This window comes from Taeniopygia guttata, chromosome 1 (assembly GCF_048771995.1).
Source record: "Taeniopygia guttata chromosome 1, bTaeGut7.mat, whole genome shotgun sequence".
Classification (NCBI taxonomy): domain Eukaryota; kingdom Metazoa; phylum Chordata; class Aves; order Passeriformes; family Estrildidae; genus Taeniopygia; species Taeniopygia guttata.
Window position 1 is genome coordinate 102,207,903 of NC_133024.1, and position 15,492 is coordinate 102,223,394.

Genomic DNA, 15,492 nt, shown 5'->3' on the forward strand with positions numbered 1-15,492 from the left:
GACAGCCTCGCCGCCGGCACCCGCTTTCCCTAATGGGCATGTGCGGCTCTCGCACATGCCCACTCGGCCGCGCGGGGCCGGCGGGCTGTGCCGCGCCGCGCTGCCGGCGCCGCCGCGGTAGCCGTGCGGCGGGACCGCGGGGCGCGCCGTCGGGCACCCCGGGACGCGACCCGCCCCCGCCGCCGGGGGAAGCGCCCGGACGTTTCTGGCGGCGGGTCCCCGCAACAAAACCCCCCACGAAACACACCCACCTCCCCACTCCACGGGGGGCGGCCGTTCCACGGCCCGCCCGTCGGGGCCGGGGACAGCCTGCGCTGCCCCGCCGTCCCGGGGGCGGCGGTGCCGGCGGCGGCGGGCGGGGCCGGGCGGGGCGGGGCGCGCCGCGGCGTCCCGAGCGCGGCCGGCGGGCGGGCGGCCCCGGCGGGAGGCGCGGCGCTGCGCCCGCCGCCCCGTGCTCGGCGCCGCCCGGCGTGGCCCCGCGCCCCTGGGCGGAGGGCGGCGGCGGCGGGGGCGCCGCGGAGGGCTTTGCGCGCCCGCCCCGCCTCGCCTCGCCCGCCGCGGCCGGGGGATTAGTCAGCAGTCTGCGGGCAGCCCCGCTCCCGCGCAAACTCCGCGGCGGGGGCGGGGAGCGGCGCTTGCCCCTTCCCCTTCCCGCGGCGGGGCGGCGGCGGGGCTGCCCCCCTACACACACCCCCCCGGCGGTCCGCGCCGCCGCTCCGCGGCGAGGGGCGGCGGGTTGGGAAGTCGGGCACCGAGGGGCTGGGAAACTCCTCTCGGGCACGGCGGCGTTGCGGGAGGACGAGCGCCCGAGCCGCCCCGCGCACGCACACGGGCGGGCGGGCGCGCACACACACCGCACACACACGCACACGCGCGGCGGCGGCCCCCGGCCCCCCGCAGCCGCGGCCGGCGGGGAGGCGGCGCCCGGCGGGGCTGCCCCATGGTCTTGAGGGGGCCGTGGGGGAGCTGCGGGGGCCCCGGCGCGGCGCTCGCTCTCCTGCGCGCCCTCCGCACTAGGATGTTGCGGCAGGTCTTGCACAGGGGGCTGGGGACGTCCTTCTCCCGGCTCGGCCACTTCGTCGCCAGCCACCCGGTGTTCTTCGCCTCGGCACCCGTGCTCATCTCCATCCTGCTCGGCGCCAGCTTCAGCCGCTACCAGGTGGAGGAGAGCGTGGAGCACCTCCTGGCCCCCACGCACAGCCTGGCCAAGATCGAGAGGAACCTGGTGGACAGCCTCTTCCCGGTGAACCGCTCCAAGCACCGGCTCTACTCCGACCTGCAGACGCCTGGGAGGTACGGCCGGGTGATCATCACCTCCTTCCGCAAGGCCAACATGCTGGACCAGCACCACACTGATCTCATCCTCAAGGTAACCCCGGCGGGTCCCCCGGCCCCGAGCATCGCTACCCCGCCTGGCTCCCGGCGCTCCGCATCCCGCCCCGCTCCCCGCACCTGCCGACCGGCGCGGAGCCACCCGCGCATGCCGCGCTCTGCCCGCCAGGCACGGCCGCTGCCACCGCAGCTCCCCGGTCACCTCCCTGCAACAGTTGGGACGCCAGCCCGCCGCGGGGAGCCGGCACCGCGCTCCCCGCCAGCGCCGCGGGCTCCGCTCTCTCCCTCCTTTTTTTATTTTCTACCCCCCCCCCCCCCCATCTTTTTCTGTTTTCCCCGTTTTGCTTTTGTGTGCTTTGGGTGAGCGAGAAGGGCAGTCTGGCTGGCTTAAATAATTTTTTCGGTGTCTCTCTACTCGCGTGGCAGTTGTGCTCCCGAGTTAGGGCGTCTCGGGCTTTCATAAACTCAAACTTCAAAAACAGTTAGGTACCAGTCTATCAGGCTGCCGAGAATGGTTTGGGGGGCTGCTGCTGTGTCTGGACTGCACTTCTGCATGGAGAGGGGCAGCACAAAACCTTCTTCTCACTGCTCATCAAGGCAAATGATATAACTCAGCAGCTTATTTTTAGTGAGTAGTGCTTTTTTCCCCTCCGCTCCCAGCCCACCACCACCGGTTTCATAGATGAAGAGAAAACCCAGCCCAGCTACAGACTGCAGGCATGGTGCAGCCTGTGCTGCCTGTTCAAGTTAGAGCGGGCAGTATCTTCCCACTTGAGCAGCACAGAGTGTGCGAGTCACAATCTGACAGGACATCTCACTGTACTGTATATCATAACATGTCAGAAACCTGCGCTTCTTGAAGCTGGTACTCTAGTTTATGCCCCAGTAGTCTTGAACAATCCTGGAAAGAAAAACAGGGATGATAGATGCAAAAACTTGAGTGTTAGGAGGGTCAAGTTCACTCAAGAAAAAGGCAAGGAACATTTGGAAATAAGCAGAGGTGTGGCTAGCTCAATCCTGCACATTTTTGCTGTTGCCTTATGGAAACCCAGAAGATTTCAGCATTGTTTTGTTGTGGTTTTTTTCCCCTGAATGTCAAACTGTCAGCCCATATAAAAGCCAATCTTAATTCTTCTTTATCGCTTCAAGGAGTGTCTCTTCTGAAATGAAAAAACAGATGCAAACACCTATTGTAAGAGACTTCAGGGAGACCTCTCTCTTTACTAAACAATGAAATAAGTGTTACAGTGAATATATTTATATTTCATTTCCACTGTAGGCACATACAGAACTGTGGTACAGAGCTACACAGTGTTTTCTGTTTTCATTTTGACGTATTACCCAACAGTAATGAGCAAACATTTAATGAGTGTCGACTCACTAAGTACAGTAACAGCAATGTTACTGGCGAATGAGAAAACTCTAGAGAAATGATTTTCATTCCTTCATTTTCTTGCACTGTGAATTGCATTTGCATCCAGTATGTGCACATTTACTCAGTCATAGGATAATAATGATAATGGATTTTTTTCTCTGTACCGCTTTCTCTGGAGATCTGTAGTTTTATCAATAGCAGAGTGACACACAAATAAATGGTACTCAGAATCTTTCTGCAGGCAAACTTCTGCATAAGATTTATCATGTCAGCAAAAGAGCTAAAACTTTAAAAGTTCTGTCAGTATTTAACACAGCCTCATTTTTAATAGGCAGAATTCACTAAAAATTATTATTTTCTTTTAGTGAGATAATGAACACCATTGCCATTTGATTGTTTAGACATTGTCAGGCGTGTCTGATGCATTATTTCCAACTCTTTACTTATCTAGTTAATTCTAATATGCTTTGTGTAGAATGGATTAAGTTCCTTGTCCTGATTATGCTTCTGTTTGAAGGCAGAGGCAGGCTCAGGCAACTGCCTGTCCAACCCTCTGGGTGACCCGTCCCATGGGCCACAGAACAGCAAAACAGGAGGGCAGGATGAGGGCTCCTAGCTCCCAATATTGTTACATCTGTGGTGATGCAGGCCTACATCATCTTGTGCTAACAGGGCCCACAAGGGAAGGGGAGAGGAAAAGGTGGCCATCAAGGCTTTCCTATGCACATTCGGTTGCATGAAAGGGAGAAGGGAGCAAAGGCAGCCCCAGCTGCAGTCCAGAGCCAACCAGCTCCAAGGACTGTGCTTGTAAATCAGTGTCCTGGGTGAAACCACAGAGTAAATCCCACTCACGTATCTAAAGCTGCCATGTAAGCACAGGCAAGGCAGAGAACCTACACGGCAGCTTTTGCTTATCTTTCCTTTTCTGGAGGATGACCTCCCCGAGGGAGAGGTTTTGCTTTAGAATAAATGTCAGGTTGGGCGCTGGCTCCTCCCACATGGCTGTTGCTGCATCTCCACCCACAAGCAGGAGGATGGGAGGCACAGGAGGATGGTTGCCCCAGGCAGATGCTGAATGCTCTTGCAGCACATCTTGTCGGTTTCCTTACCTGCCATATCCCACCTCACCTGCCAAAGAGAGAAAAGAATGAGCAGCTACAGCTTCCCTAGTCTTGTGCCAAGGAAAGATTTTCCCGGATCTAGGCAGAGGAAGAAGTCAGCTTCTGTTACTGTTCCTTAGCAAAGGGATACAAAGTTTTGGGCTCTGAGCAATTGAAACTGAAACATAGACCTGTCAAAAGTTAATCAGTCTAACATCCAAGTCAGTTCATTATTGAATGAAATGACTCTTGTGGTACATCTCTAAAGCACTCTGGTTAGCTTAGTGCAGTACCTGGTGGGCTCATTACCAGGCTGAGAAAGTCACCATTGCCAGTGCTGCAGGTACCTTGTGCTGGCTGGGCAGGGATTCTGGGCAGGGCTCAGCCTCAGAACAGCCTCAGCCCAGGGCCAGGCAGCGCTCCCAGAGCAGGGGATGCTGAAGGGCTCCTGCTGTCAGCGCACATCTGCCAGTGCCACGCTGGCTGCTCCCAGGACAGCCCCAGGTCCTGCTGGACACACAAGCTGCTCCACACAGGGTCTCTCCTCATTAGCAGAAGGGTGTGTGGCTCCCTTATAGAACAGTTTTGCTTTTGAGACGATGCCAGGTACTCTTCTATTTCTTATTTTTGTGTAAATCTCTATCCATCGTTCTCATAGCTCCCTGTGCTTACACCATTCTAGGCCTGCCATCCCAACATTGCATTTCCAGCTGCCATAGTCATCTGCAGAAGGGAGAAATCTAAACATATCCTCAGTCTCTGATCTTGAATAGGTGTTCCAATAAAAAGCCTTGGTAGAATCTCAGATATGGAAGAGATGCATCCTGAGACTGAGATATCGTGGGAGGACAATAATGAAATTTTACTTGCTGCAGTACCTGCTCTATAGCTGAGCATAGGGAACTGGCATCCTGTGCTGTTGGTGTGCAGGACGTTTCTTCCTCAAGATTTGTCTTTTGAGAGAGAGAGGTAGGAGGTAAAAACATCTAATTGAAGAAAGTGTGTTTTTACCCCTGTATTTCCAATGAGTGATTAGTAAAGCAAAAATAATTGGGATACTTGGTGTGGACCATCATGCAGAGGTTCAGATGATTATATAAAGTCTGTAGAAATTGTCTAAGAAAACCTAGAATCCCCCCTCAAAATAGTGTAAGAACAGCCCCCCTATCATTTCACAGTGATATTTTCACTTGCAGTGAGAGACTTGTTAGGTTAAAGTTATACAAACTCTTGGGAATACAGACCTAGACAGATTTTTGAACCTCAGAAAATACATTCTAACTTAGACAGAATTTGAGACACTGATCCTTCTGATTCTGTTTATTCCTCTATGCTAACAGTGAGTTAACTGCACCATACTAAAGACTTTTTTAAATTAAAGATTTACCTTTTTGTTGCAGAAAAATAATCTCTCTTCCATTTCCATTACTGTGTTTATAACAATAACACAGTACTAATATTTTTTTTTGTGAAAACTCCACTTAAGATATCAAGACATAAAGATGAAAAGGGATTGAAATGTAACACACCTTACTGAAGGGGATTGTATTTGCAGTTTCCTTCTATAAAAATCTGTAGATGAGAGGGTTTTTTTTCTTAAAGAAACCTTTACTAACTACAGATTTGTAGTGCTTATAGATTGCTTCTCTCATAAACTGGCCGTTATTTGCTCTAGGTAACTAAATATGTATTTGTACACAAAAATGAAGTAAAGTCAGGTATTTCTGTTTAAGGACACATTTATTTAAGAACTTCATAGCTTCTAATAGCTGCAGAACAAAACAGTTTCGCTTCAAAATCTTGCAGACTTGATACTTGTTGGGGTTTTATTTCCTCTCTCTGCTCCTTAATTATTCTGTTCCTGTTAACGTGTGTGTTGGCACGCTCTGTCTACGGTCCTCACGGATTTCCTCACTCACTTTGTACGTGTGAGGAAATTCGTGGAGGAAACAACCGTGTTTAGAAATAACCACATTCCCTTGTCTGTGGTATTCCCAATTGCTTTGCTGTACAAACATGGCACACTTAAATCATTACTTCCAAAGTCAGTGGAAGTGGGTTGTGGTTGTTCAGCAGAGCAGAAAGCTGGGTCTGTTGCGATCCTGAGTAACACAAGGTACCCCTTTTTAGAAACTTTTGGCTACTCCTGAATGCCTGGACACAGCCAGTCAGCTGTGGATCTAGCAATGGATGTAGTAGGTCTACACATTCTCAAGGTAGCTCGGGCACTAAAAACACTTCTTGGGAAACAGTCAATAGAACATACAGTGCATTCTGCTGCAAACAAAATAAAGGATGAAGTCATGTCTTTAGAGCAAGGCTGTAAGATGAGGGGAAGAGTCCTAATACGAGAAAAACAAGGGTGTGAAAGCAGCAGAAGTGCAAGCCTGTTGTCATAGCAGCACAATGCTGCAGGGCTAAAATGTATCTTATGCGAAAACAGATGAGAATTAAGATATGCAGGTAAGATCTGGGCACAGCCAAGGAAGAGGGAAGGTAAATAGCACGTTGCAAGGATAGTGTGGAAGTGTGTGCAGAAACCCCCCTGAGCTCCCGGTGTCAGCAGCAGCAGCTCCTCACAGTGATTTCTGCAGGCAAGAGGGTTTAGTCTCTCCCGCAGGCACTGGTCAGTGCTTGGAGCAGGAGTCCTAAAGTTGCCTGGGAGGAAGATCACATCCCCCTGGTGCCCACCACCCCCCGGCCCTGCTCCAGTAGCACCAGTCAGGACAGGGCCCCTCCGCTCTCCCTCCTGCTTCACTCGTGGTGTGATGCTCCCTACCACCCTGCGCTGCTGCCAGCCGAGCCGCCCGTGCTCAGAATGCCCAGCATCCCACTGCCTTGCCTTTCCTGCCTTGGAAGGTCAGACTTTGCTCCCTCTCTAGCAAGCAGAACACATGAAGGACAGGTGTTTTCAGTAGGTGGCTGGATGTCTTGTGTGTGCTGGGGGCATCACCCCTCAGGGAGAGCACACGAGCGGGCAGGGCCGGCATCAGAAGCCAGGGACATCTGTGTGTCACAGCCACCGAGACCAGGCCACCCCCAGGCGGTGTCACAGGGCTGAGGGAGAGCTGCCAGGCCTCCCCATTGACCACGTTTGTACTTCCTAAAAGCTGTGACAAGGCCCTGCCTTTAAGTTGGGGTTTACAGCAGGAGAACCCCCTCTCTCCTATTGGGAGACAGAAGGAGGAGCGGAGTTGTTAATAACACCGTGGGCTGTGGACCCGCAGCTGTTAAGGTTTCCCTGCGGTGCAGAAGGGGATGTTCCTCAGGCTTCTGCTTGGCAAAAGCCCCCCAAGAAGCAGTGTAAAGATGGAAGGGTGTTCATGGAGACATCTGAAGGGCATGGAGAAAGTCACCCATGGTGGAACTGATGTAAGATCAGACACAAGAGCGAAGTTTTATTCTTTTTTCCCCATCATGAAAAATTGATCTTGTTGCCGCACACCAGGCTGTGCAGGGAGGTTTCTGCTGCCCAGGTGTCCTGTCATCCAGCAGCAGTCAGCCCAAAAAAACAGAGTGGGCTTCTCTTGGTGGAACAAATTCAGGCAGATTTACAAGGTGTCAGAATTAAGATAGTATTGATTAGAAAAGCTTCTTCGCTTCCGATTAGAAAAGAAAAATCATACCTAGCGATTTTCTGTAGCTACCAAGAAGACAGATGGAAATGTAAATGTACGCACATCTGCCGCTTCGAGCACTAATAGTTGTCCCTCAGTTGATGACTTGTAGTTTGAACAATTTTTAGATTTTATTTTTCTGAAAAATGTTCGGAGAAAAGATAAATCATTGTGTTTTGGACAAGCTGAAAAAATCAGTTGCAAAATTAAATCCCGTGCATAATTAGTATCTTAGTGTCTCTTCAGGAAACCTGATTGTAGAGCTGAGAAAAAGAGCCAAACTACTCAGAGCGATCCGTGCTGCTTGCTCTCCAGCTGTGACTTCTAATGTTTCTCCCAAGCCATTAGGATCTGTTGGCTTCTTCTGTCAGCTGTTTGCACACCCTTCATCCCTTGTAGGCTGGCGTGGTCAGGAGCCACTGCCCACCACCCTCTTTGAACCTCTGCCCTGGACCCACAGTCTCGGACTGACAGCAGGGTACAACCCTGGCCAGGGGCTCCTTGCCCTCCCTCTCTGCACCTTCTGATGAAAATGCACTCTTGAAAGTTTAATTCTGCCCATATCTGCAGAACTCACAGTGGGGATTTTTTTTGTAAATTAAGCTGGAAGCTGTGCAAGTCTTTTCCTTCTCAAAACCTTTTTACGTTTTGACTGAGGCCACCTCTTGACGTGAATAAAAAAGTACACTGCAAAGGTATGAAATGCCAGAGATTACTGAGATCATAGAAAAAGTGGCGAAATTTATAGCTATCCATTAAAGGCATTTGCTCCTCTTCATTTTCCTTGGCACAAGTTACCTGTGAAAATTACTAAAAGAGTAAACCAGCTTCTCATAAAAATGAAGTGTATATTTAAAATTATTGTCTTCATCCTGCTTTCTAGTTTTTAAGTCTTGAATCCAAAACAGTGATAAAATTTTAAGCAGTAATAGGTAATGAGTTCAGAGCCTTCTCAGTCTTTCCTCCATAACCACGAGATCAGTCTAGTTTTTTCTTTTTTTTTTATGAAAGCTGAGATTAAAAAAAAAAAATTTCACAATACTTCAGGCTCCAGGACTCACAATAAAAACAGACTTGGTGAAAATTACAGCGAAAATATTCTAAGAGTGGCAACACTGAAAACCGAAGCTAATATTGGATTTGAACCATCAGATGGAGACTGCAAGACTAAATAAGTCAAATAATAGCAGCAACAACAAAGTAATACAGCTTTGCAAAGATGATGCTCCTGAGAGTAAAACATGTCTGCGTGCCAGATCATTTGCAGTGCAGGAAGACATCCATATATCCAACTAGTTTTGTCTCATTGGCCATTCATTGACTGTATGTCAAGTACAAAGTATAGTCGAGTCCTTACAATGAGTGATGTCCTCTATAAACACCACATATCACTGCTCGGCAGCAAAACCAAACATATTTTTGAGGTATACATGATAAGCAGGAGGTAGTTGTACACATCCTTATGATTAAAAATGGTGTCTGTGACTGACCCTGCTTCCAAGAGAGTCAGGATGTGTTTTCATGAGCTGGGCATGGCAACTTGTTGAAAACTGAATGGTCCCATTGCATTTTGCTGTCACTGTCACTGTGGAGTTTCCCTGGGAGCAAAGCTGTGCCACCAGCGAGGTGAGATCCAAGTGGGACACTGGTGGTTCTGTCCTCATCCCCTTTGCCCATAGATTTGATTGAGGTAGGAAATTATGTAATGTGAGCTTAAAGGATTTCTGGGATTGGACCATTTTGCAAATGAATCAGCAGTTTCTAACCCATCCCTGCTGGGAAGGGATCTGTTTCCTTCACAGGGAGGCTGCAGGCTTCTTTGTTACCTGATTAAATTAACAAAATTCTGGTAATACCTTCTCACTTTTGAATTCAAGGATTTCTCCACAAAGCAAAGGGGTACAGGTTTTTCTCACCCCTTCTTGTAGCTTCCTGAATTTTTTGCAAGGACTTAAGAATAAAAACAAGCTTTCCTTTCTGTCATGACCATACATCTTCAAGTACAACCCTTTTGCCCTCAGGCTCAGCTTTGATGGCACTGCTGAAAGTTGTGCCAAGCTCTGTACAGTGGAGAGCCAGCTCACAGAGCCCAGTGTGGGGCTTGGCCATCCCAGGGCACCCAAACTGACCCTACTGAGGGGCTCTGCTTCCCAGCACCTCTCTTCCTCTGCTGGTGGCAGAGGTAGGAGGACCAGCAAAAATAAAACAGTTTGAAGAACTTCCAGCCGTGGCTCTCTGAGGCCCTGGTGCAAACGGCATAGTCCAGGATAAGTGGAAGTATTTTTGTTTCCTGGCGTCCCCTCCTGGCCTGTGGACAGAACCAGCTGGCATACCTGTGGTATTCACAGGCAGGAAAGTGCAATTTCACCACCTCTCATCTGTCAGCTGTGACACAGGCTTAAACATGGCTTGGTGGGGAGGTGTGAGACCAGTACAGCCCTCACCTGGAGATACTGGCTGAAAGAGATTTGTCTCTTTGTTGAAGCCATCATTCTTCCCTGTCTAAAATAAATAACCGAGTGAGCATGGGACTTAAAGTAAGCAAAGACCAAAACCAAGATGTTACCAAATGCAAATGACTAAAGGAAAACACTGTTCTAGAAATCTCTGTGGTGGTGCAGGACACATAAATACCATTTTCAGAAGGGAGAGGGGAAGTCCAAGGAATGGTCACTGTTTAAACAATGGCAAAAGGAAGAAGTGGATTTTATTATTTCATATCAGATCACTCTCAGGGACCGTGTGCCACCATGGTGAGAGAGCTTAGGCGGTGCTGTGCAGTTCTCATGCTGCAGTGCTCTGGCATCTCAGCAGTGAACTGCTTTTTGGTTCCTTGCACTGTTAGCTAGCTGAAAAAACTGGGAGGGGTGAGCAAGCAGTGCATGTCTCCCTTCAAGAAAAAACATTCATTCAAGTTTTGTTATTCCTTTAAATTTCCCTTTATCCTAATAGGATCGGTAAAGATAAGAACGGCTGGATAAATGAGGATCATTTAGTCAGTCATTTGATTTGTCCCAGGACTAGGTGCCAGGTTTATTCTGGGTATGGTTACTTGCTATTAGAATCCTCTGCACTGAGGAGTGCAATATGCATTATGCATTAGCATATTGCTGATGTTGTCCCCATCACACAACAGCCTTTACCATCAGACTGAAGTTTCCTGGGGGACCTCCTGGTGTACCATAGGCAAGCCAAATTGCAGACTGTGCAATCCTTTGGACTCACAGGATGTGCCCTTGTAAGCTCTTGGAGCTTCTGTTTTCTGTGGAAACCAGTCACCCTGGGTTATGACTGTGGCCTCTGGATGGGTGGAACAATCTGTGTGGCCGCAGCTGAATTCCCAGCATGGCAGCAGAAAGGAGAGTGCCATGGGACTGCAGCTCTCATCAGGGAGGAGGCAGCATCCTGTGGCTCACAGGCTGCCACAGGCAAGCAAAGGGAGAAAGGGAGAGAGCCTGCAGCCATGCTGCAGCACACCCCTGCCCTGCACTGAGGCAGCAGAGGGCTTTCCTAGCATCAAGTCTGAAAAAAGTGCAGATAAAATGTTGTGTTTGTCTTGAGAAGGAAGGTCTGGGTCTGAATTCCCAGTGCTGAATCCTTGGGCATGCTGGTGCAGTTCTCAGCACGCTTTGTTGGGATGGAGGGAATGGCAAGTTTTCCTCTTCTTTGGCTGTTTGCCGCCAATTTGAGACCAAGCACTGTGGCCACTGGCAAAGCTCGGAATTTATCTCATAGCTGCTCTAAAGTGCACAAGCTTGCAGCCAGCTCCGGGGACTGCTCGGCTGCCAGGATGTGCCAGGACACAGAGCTGTCTGCCTGCTTCCCTCTCTTCCCCAAAGCCCCATTGCTGAGCAGTGGGATGGGCAGGTCCTGCCCTGTCCAGCCCAGCACGATCTCAGAAGCACCAGGCCACTGCTGCAGAACAAACTCCTTAGCCTGAAAGGATCATTTCCAAGAGGAAAGGAGTATTTTAGGTATGACATTTAGCTTCTAGCCATTCACTAAAGATGAAGTAATAGCTGTAATAGATGAGGTTATTTTATAAACTAAATATTAAAAGAAAGTGCTTCAGATGTGGAAGGAAGCAAATTCTACAGTGAGGCTGGGTGGGTAAATAGCAACACACACTGTTTGATAAAAGTTGCGTGTCAGTTTAGTTTCTTCTGCACCGTGTCACTCCACAGATCCTCTCTGAAGGAGTTGTATTGTGAATCTAATTAAGGCAGGAAATTCCTTCTATTCCTCCTGGTTTCTCTCAGCTGCACTTCTTTATGTGACGTCTGGTTTTATAGCTGTTGTCAATGAAAACCATTCAGTAGCTCCCATTGTAAAAAAATTAAAATCAGATCTCTGTCTTTGATCTGGTAAATCAGGGCATTTTTTTCCCAACCGTAGTCACATACAATAGAATTTGTGCCCCAAAACAGTGGAACTTTGCAACTCCAATCTGAAAAGATGGGAAGCATTCCCCATAGAGGTTCATTGTCATGTTCCTGCAAATATTTTATTTTGTTTTGTTTTAGAAGAAAATTGTGCAAAAGACCCTAATCTGTTGCACAGACAGTTACATTTTTTCTCCCACCACAATAGAAAATTTTGCTTCTCACCATGGCCAGGTATCATGTTCTCACAGTACTGTAAAAAAAATTGTTAGTTCAGTTCAACCTTATCTTCCTAATGTCTTCCTAAACTCTAATCTTCCTAAACTTATCTCAAACTTATCTTCCTAATGTCAGTATTGAACTGTTATTTCTGTCAAAAAAATTAAAACTACTCAAAGGTGGAAAAATGCACCCTCAAACTGCTAGAGGAACAAGATGAGAATATAGGAATGCTGTAATCTTTGTCTATATGATGTCACATTATCCTGAGGAATGGAGGCAACATAACTAAATTTCTACCCATGACAGAGTGTGCAATGTAATCACAAAACAATCATATTGATAGTACCATATAAATTAGGAAGGGGGAGGGTGGCTCGGTGGGGTGCTGCAAATTTCTCAAATACCATACAAAAGTCACTATGACTATTTAGCTTTCAACAGACACAGGAGGTTAGCCAGGATTATTAGACATTTTTTCCTTTGTCCTCAGAAGAGTGTACAAGCTCTACTACTCTCCTGTACATTATCTTGTATTTTTTAAATTGTTTCTCATCAGACAGAATGATATACATTAGCAAACTCAATATTTTATTTTTTGAAAAACATTGTAACTTTTGCCATATTTTAAATTTCTTTTTTCTTCTATGTTGACTAAAATGGATTCAGAAAAAGTTGCAAGTGTTTTCTATATTTTTTCAACAAGAGATTGTTAATTTTTTTCTGCCTTTCAGATGCTCAGAAATAACTGAATATTTTTGGGTCAGAGCTCAGGCATGGAAAATTTCAGAAGGATGAGAAACAAAAAGGAAGGTGTACTAAGAGCTGCTAGACCCAAAAAATAACCTACAAACCCTAAAGTTAGGGGACCCTCACTCATAAACAGAACCTCTCAGAGAGAGCAAGAGAAAACCAGTGTCTGTCTCTGCCATTGCTTCCTGCTCTCAGACTACTGAGGATTTGATGGGGGAAAGAGGGAGGAGAAAAGAGGGCAAATTAGTTATTGCCAGATCTCTGTTCCCTGCTGTGCCAGCCGTCTCTATACGCAGGACATGCAGCTGTGGCCTGTGCTGGTGCCCTGCACTGCCAGCCTGCCAGTGCATCCTGCGCAGGTGGCACACCTGGTCACGATGTTCTTCTGCCTTCTACACCTCAAGTTGATTTCTTGAGAGAATAATTGGCAATCCTGAGCACAACAGTGTCCCTGGACACTTTAGCTGGACCTGTTGACTTTACTTATTTAGAGAGGCCAAACAGCAGCTGCATGTGGCACATACACACATCACATTATGCCAGAGTTAGCAGCAAAGGACACAGCAGGGGAATAATACTGCTAGTTTGATGCATGTTTCCTTTTTTCTTTTTCCTTTTTTTTTTTGGTTTTTTTTTTGTTTTGTTTTGTTTTGTTTTTTTGGTGTTTTTCTTTTTTTTTTTTTTTTTTGCAATGAGTGTGCTATTAATACTGCAGTGACCGGAACTTTTGTTGTTGTTGCTTAGATCAAACAGACAAGGGACGGTGCTGAGGAGCTGCTGTCGTTCTGGCTGCTACTGTGCAAGATGAACTGATGAATAACGTGTGTGATTTCTTTTTCCCTTGTAGTTGCACTCTGCAGTGACCAGGATCCAAGTTCAAAGACCTGGTTTCAATTACACGTTTGCCCATATATGTATCCTGAACAATGACAAGACATGCATAGTGGACGACATAGTGCATGTACTGGAGGAATTAAAGGCTGCTCGTTCTTCTAATCGAACTAATTTTGCAATCACTTATCCGATTACTCACTTAAAGGATGGCAGGGAAGTGTATAATGGGCATCAGCTCGGTGGGGTTACTGTGCACAGCAAGGACCGGGTGAAGTCTGCAGAAGCCATTCAGCTCACCTACTACTTGCAGGCAATCAACTCCTTGAATGACATGGTGGCAGAGAAGTGGGAATCCATTTTTTGTGACACTGTTGAACTTTTCCAGAAATCCAACAGGAAAGTCAAAATGTATCCTTTCACTTCCTCTTCGCTGAAGGAGGATTTCCAGAAGACAAGCAGGGTGTCAGAACGCTACCTGATCACAAGCTTGGTCCTTGTGGTCACCTTGGCCATTCTCTGCTGCTCCATGCAGGATTGTGTTCGCAGCAAACCCTGGCTTGGCCTGCTGGGATTGCTGACAGTGACCCTTGCCACCCTGACTGCTGCTGGGATCATCAATCTCACTGGTGGGAAATACAATTCCACCTTCCTGGGAATCCCCTTCGTCATGTTAGGTAACTATCTCCTCTCTCTCTTTTGTGTGTTTGTGCCTCCTTGATGCATTTCCCAGCAAGCAGACAAGCATCACTGCATGGTTCCTGTTGTCTCATTCCTGCAGCGCTGCCCCATGCCACATCCACACTGCCTCTTTTCCTAAACTGTTTTTATGGTGCCTGGATGTTAAAATTATGCCTGGGGCTCCAGTATGGCATAGCACAATGCCGTGGGATGTGGAGCCGAGGGTTGTGGATGTGTTCCTGTGCAGTAGCAAGGAACAAGGATGTGCAAATGCCATGCCTTTTGCAGGGAGGGAGCCCAGCTGCTGCTTGGGCATGTTTGTGGATGTTTGATTCTGGTTTTGGAGGGAGACCTTTGCAGTGGTCCCCATGCAACACTGATAGCATCAGCTGTGCTGGCAAGTCAAAGGGCTGCCCATGTTGGGCATATAGGGAGTGGCTCCTTTGGAGACCAGAGCAATGCTGTCCTGATTTGGCAGGTGCCTGCCTGTGGGATAAAAGCAGCGGTTGGTTCCGGGTTGCATTTCTCCAGAAGTCCCTGTATTGGCTGAGCAAGTGTAGGGAGAGTTTCACAGCCCTGGGGGAGAGAACATTGGCACCCCTGGTCAGGGATGGACCTGCAAGCTCAGCCTCAGCACATCCCACAGCACAGGGTTACGGAGGAAAGTGGCACTGGCTGCTCGCTGGCTCCTGTGCCAGCAGAGATCCTTTATCTCCCTGGGTTTTGTACCACCTTCACTCACTGTGGAGTATGGAGTGGTTTCAGTTTGTTTTGTTTTGTTTTTGTCAATGGTAGGAAAGGGGAGGACAGAAGTCTGGTCATTTTGCTCCCAACCCAGAGTCAGAGCCCTCTCCTGCTGGCACCAGGGCGTTTGTGGGAATTCTGCATATTGTACCCAGAGAGGCAGGAGGACTTCACAGGAGACAAAACGAGAGCTCTGGAGAGTTCACAGTCTCTTTGTTTGTTTTTGGTTCATAACCAGTGTGAAAAGCTTTGTGCACTGTAGGTGTTTAATATGTCCTTGTTCACGCCATTATTCATTTGTGGAGAATAATACATGCATTGATTTGATCACAGTTTCCCCAGCTGAAAATCAGTGTTCAGTAATACTTCAGGTTTCAAGTGTAAGAGTGTCTCCACTGGCTTAGTCTCATCATGTAGTGATATGACACGTTTTGAGCACAGCTATTTTTATATCCAGC

At 48.2% G+C, this 15,492-nt stretch overlaps 1 protein-coding gene across 1 annotated transcript in view; it reads left to right on the forward strand.

Moving 5' to 3' along the window:
• The first annotated feature begins 449 nt into the window (after nucleotides 1-449).
• Nucleotides 450-15,492, forward strand: part of PTCHD1 (patched domain containing 1) — a 45,910-nt gene continuing 30,867 nt past the window's right edge. Inside the window, exons 1-2 of the mRNA XM_012569445.5 lie at nucleotides 450-1,369; nucleotides 13,626-14,286. Of these exons, the coding sequence (XP_012424899.5) occupies nucleotides 941-1,369; nucleotides 13,626-14,286 (1,090 nt within the window). The 5' untranslated portion in view covers nucleotides 450-940. The remainder of the gene's footprint in view (nucleotides 1,370-13,625; nucleotides 14,287-15,492) is intronic.